Source organism: Boleophthalmus pectinirostris, unplaced genomic scaffold (assembly GCF_026225935.1).
Source record: "Boleophthalmus pectinirostris isolate CB_2022bp ecotype Guang Dong unplaced genomic scaffold, ASM2622593v1 HiC_scaffold_19, whole genome shotgun sequence".
NCBI classification, from domain to species: Eukaryota; Metazoa; Chordata; class Actinopteri; order Gobiiformes; family Gobiidae; genus Boleophthalmus; species Boleophthalmus pectinirostris.
Window position 1 is genome coordinate 43,789,555 of NW_026571140.1, and position 5,000 is coordinate 43,794,554.

At 47.4% G+C, this 5,000-nt stretch overlaps 1 protein-coding gene across 1 annotated transcript in view; it reads left to right on the forward strand.

Annotated features, from left to right (window-relative positions):
* nav2a (neuron navigator 2a) overlaps nt 1-5,000 on the forward strand; it is a 107,819-nt gene that overhangs the window by 1,395 nt on the left and 101,424 nt on the right. The window contains exon 2 of the mRNA XM_055154379.1: nt 4,875-4,994. Coding sequence (XP_055010354.1) covers nt 4,875-4,994 — 120 coding nt within the window. The remainder of the gene's footprint in view (nt 1-4,874; nt 4,995-5,000) is intronic.

The following is a 5,000-nucleotide window of genomic DNA, read 5'->3' on the forward strand; positions in this document are numbered from 1 at the left end:
TGGGCTGTTTGACTCAGTGTGAGGAGTAACGCCTCTCCACAGATCTGACCTGTAACCTGGGCTGTTTGACTCAGTGTGAGGAGTAACGCCTCTCCACAGATCTGACCTGTAACCTGGGCTGTTTGTCTCCGTCTGTTCAGGGTCAAACTGTGACACACTGAGGCCAAAACAGAAACAGTTTCAGGGAAATAAACTGGAAAAGTGACACAGTTTGTCTTTAATCTCGTCCTGCGTTTGTCCCACTGTTGTCGTCATGAACGTCACAAACCAGGACTAAACCAGGACTAAACCAGGACTAAACCAGGACTAAACCAGGACTAAAACAGGACTAAAACAGGACTAAACCAGGACTAAACCAGGACTAAACAGGACTAAACAGGACTAAACAGGACTAAACCAGGACTAAACAAAAGGACTAAACTAAGGACTAAAGGACTAAAACAGGACTAAACCAGGACTAAACAGGACTAAAACAGGACTAAAACAGACTAAACAGGACTAGGACTAAACCAGGACTAAACAGGACTAAACTAAACCAGGACTAAACCAGGACTAAACCAGGACTAAACCAGGACTAAAAGACTAAACAGGACTAAACCAGGACTAAACAGGACTAAACTAAACAGGACTAAAGGACTAAACCAGGACTAAACTAAACAGGACTAAACCAGGACTAAACCAGGACTAAACCAGGACTAAACAACAAACAGGACTAAACGGACTAAACTAAACCAGGAAACCAGGACTAAACCAGGACTAGTAAACCAGTAAACTCCAGGACTAAACCAGGACTAAACCAGGACTAAACAGACTAACCAGGACTAAAACAGGACTAAACCAGGACTAACTAAGGTCAAAAAACAGACTAAACCTTTTTAAACTTGGACTAAACCAGGTCTAAACCAGGACTAAACCAGGAGTAAAACAGGACTAACGGACAGGACTAAACCAGGACTAAACCAGGTCTAAACCAGGACTAACCAGGACTAAACAGGACTAACCAGGATTAAACCAGGACTAAACAGGACTAAACAGACTATACACTTTTAAACGGACTAAACCAGGTCTAAACCAGAATAAAACAGACTAAACCAGGACTAAACCAGGACTAAACCAGGACTCGACCAGGACTAAACCAGGACTAAACCAGGACTCGACCAGGACTAAAATATGTCTAAACCCTGATGAATGGACCTCACAGTTCCCACACATTTCAGATGAGATATTTTTAGATTTTCAGATTTTTTCCCTCTTTCTTTCTCTCCTCCCTCCTTCTTTCTCTCTCTTTCTCTTTCTTTCTCGTAGTAAAGTTTGTTCGGGTGATGAATGAGTTTCTCTTCCTGTTTAAAACTCTCGCTCAGATCCGCTGGAGCTCGGAGCGTTTCAGAGATTATTTTATGAACCACTGAGAGAAAGACCGAGATTTAAAGCTGCACTGTGTCACTTTCTGGTTGGGGCTCGGTCACCTGCTGGTTTCTATGGATACGGGAGGTCGCGGGGGGGGGACGGTCCGGCGCCTCAGGAGGAGTTTCCAGTGCGAGGGGAGAACTGTGAGGATCTCATCAGTCCCTGAAGTCACCGCGGTTTTTAAAAATCCACGTGTCGTTCGTTCATTCATCTGTTTTTCAAAATAAAACCAAAAATAAGAAAATGAAAAATCAACAGTTTTCTTCATGATTTGTCTCCAAAACCAAAATGAAAAAACAGATAATGATTCCTTTTTTTTTTTCAGTTTTTGATTTTGTGTTTAAAGGTTGTATGGAGGATTTTTTTTTTAGTTTCAAATTGTCAATGAAAGTTTAAAATACCATTACAGAGACGCAGCAGCTTTGTAATTATGACGACCAGAAAAAAAAAAGAATGAAAATCCATCAACTGTGGACGTGTTGAGGCCAGATAAACATCAGCCAATAGAAAACGAGGCTCCCTCTTTTTCTATTGGCTGTTAGGTCGTCAATCAAACTCCCTACGTTTCTAGCGTAACTGACTCGTTGTCGCGCAGGGATTTCGTGGTTCTTCGAGGCTTTTTCAAACTGTAGCTTCATCGCAATTCGCACAGAGTTTGTCGCGACGGCGGACGAGAATCCACGACCGGTTCGCCGCCAAAGAAAGTCAGTTTTTTGAGGTCGCTGAAAGAAGAAGAGAAGGAGAAAAGGAGCGAAGACAAACTGAGGTGATTCTTGTAGATTCCTTCCAGCGATGGCGCGACTGAAGCAGACGAAGGGTCTAAAGACTGAAGACGCGTCGGTCGCTAAATTATTTCTAGACAGGAAACTTCAACGGTAATTCTGAACTGGCTGTAAACAAACGTGATTTCTAGAGTAAAGAGACGGGACGAGATGTTTCTACTGAGGCTGTGGAGGAGGAAGGTGGTGTCACACATGCACAACGTTTGAAAAATTATTTTTCTTCCCTTAAAATATCCTCTATACAACCTTTAAATGAAAAATGGAAAAAACGGATAACGACTGTTTCCTGTTTACGTGACCTCAGTGACTGCGATGCCGGACTGAACCAGGACTGATCCAGGTCCGGGACCAGACTGGGACCAGAGCGAGACTCCGAGCTTTGACTTCAAGCTTTAAAGGGATAGTCTGGGATTTTTGACATAAATCTGTGTCGTCCCCGTGAGCAGCGTCGTGCTTCAACACTGACTCACCCCGACAGCGTCCGGTGAACCCAGACACTGGCCGTTTTCGATGCTGGCGAAAGTCGTCCGGCGAGTTGTTCTGGGGACTGTGTAATAAAGTGTTTTTCTTCTCAAAACGATCTGTGTTCAAAAGAGTGAAACATTTGCAGCACAAAACCATCGTCGCCTAAAAAGTCACACCTGATTATCACTTGGTACTATTTTCCCTCCGTTTGTATCACTGCGCCGCCGCCAGGTGAAAGCCGCGCCCAGATCCAGTGCAGCGTGACACTGACAGGTGGACAGGTGCAGCGTGAGACTGACAGGTGGACAGGTGCGGCGTGAGACTGACAGGTGGACAGGTGCGGCGTGAGACTGACAGGTGGACAGGTGCAGCGTGAGACTGACAGGTGGACAGGTGCGGCGTGGACTGCAGGTGACAGTGGACAGGTGACAGGTGGACAGGACAGGTGGACAGGTGGACAGGTGACAGGTGGACAGGTGCAGCGTGGGCAGATTGACAGGTGGACAGGTGCAGTATGGGCAGATTGACAGGTGGACAGGTGCGGCGTGAGACTGACAGGTGGACAGGTGCGGCGTGACAGGTGGACAGGTGAAGATTGACAGGTGGACAGGTGCAGCGTGAGATTGACAGGTGGACAGGTGCAGCGTGGGCAGATTGACAGGTGGACAGGTGCAGCAGTGGGTGCAGTGTGAGATTGACAGGTGCACAGGTGCAGCGTGGGCAGATTGACAGGTGGACAGGTGCAGCGTGGCAGATTGACAGGTGGACAGGTGCAGTGTGGGCAGATTGACAGGTGGACAGGTGCAGCATGAGATTGACAGGTGGACAGGTGCAGCATGGGCAGATTGACAGGTGGACAGGTGCAGCGTGGGCAGTGATGTGGTCTCTGTATCGGTCGTTGTGGTGAAGAGGAGCTGAGTCTCTGTTCCTCCCCTCACCTCTGGTCATGACCCGAAGGACCAGATCCACGACACAAACGACACAGATGAGTTTCTTCCGCTGGGCGTCCGGGCGTCTCCCTTAGAGACAGAGTGAGGAGCTCGGAGTAGAGCCGCTGCTCCTCCACGTGGAGAGGAGCGTCTGAGGGGAGGACGTCTGTTCTGACGTCTCCTGGACGTGTCCCTCAGGAGGTGTTCATGTCCCAGCAGGAGGAGGAGGAGACCCAGGACACACTGGAGGGACTAAGGCTGTGTTCACTCTGCACCTGAAGTGACCCAAATCTGATGTTTTTGTCTCTATGTTCCTGTTTCTGATCTTTTAATGACGTCTGAACCACACAGATCCAGATATGTGGATATATGGATCTGTGCTCCTGAAACTGATCCATATCTGATCTTTAACATGTGACTTGAGTGTGAACAGTCAGGTCACATTCATCCACCTACACGTCATCAACAAGACACAAACGTCACTATTCTGCACTGAAGTAGGAGAAAACTGTTCATGATCCATGTGACTGAAGTGAAGCACATCTCCACTCACCACAAAACACCACCACCAAAAACCTGCTCCTTCTCCTTCTCAATCTCCTCCTTAAAACAAGTCAGTTGTTCATGTTGTGGCTCCGGTACGAGAGGAACTTTAAAATCTCCAGGTGCTCGATGCTGCGTCCATGTTTGGACAACTTGTGTAAACACAGAGACGCTCGCTGCGGTTGACGTCGTCGTGTCTCCAGTGTCACATGTGGGACACTTTTGGACCGTTTAATGTTCACACTGGAGTCACATACAAGTCACATTTAACTGGAAATGTGAACGACCTCGAAAAAACATCGGATTTCACCAAAAAATCGGAATTGAGCGTTAAACCCTGCAGTCTGAACGTAGACTATGTCTCTGGACTGGCCTGGGAACACCTCAGGTCCCACTGGAGGAAGTGTCTGGGGTGAAGGAAGTCTGGGAGTCCCTGTTCAGACTGATGCCCCCGAGACCCCAGAGAAGAAGAAGAACATGGACGGATGTTTTCAAAATATTCACTGAAGCTAAAGCTGTGAAGGTGTAAAAATATAACAATATATTTTTGAAGAATGGGAATTACGTTTCTATGGGGCATTTTTTTGACGCTCTCCCTTTGCTCTCAGTGCTAAGTCATTCCCCCTGCAGAGCTACAGAGCCTCATACTCATTCCAAAGGCGGGAGAAAGTTAAATAAAGTGTGTTTTGTGTTTTGTCGTGTTTAAAGTGTGTTTTATTTTGTTGTGTGTTTTTTTTTTGTGTTGCAGTTACCTGACGGACGGGGGGCTGGGTCTGTACACGCGGCGTCTGCACCGGCTCCACGACCTCTCCAGCATGAGCGCCGTGAGGGAGACGCTGCACCACAACCCGACCGGAGACGCCGACAGGTACGA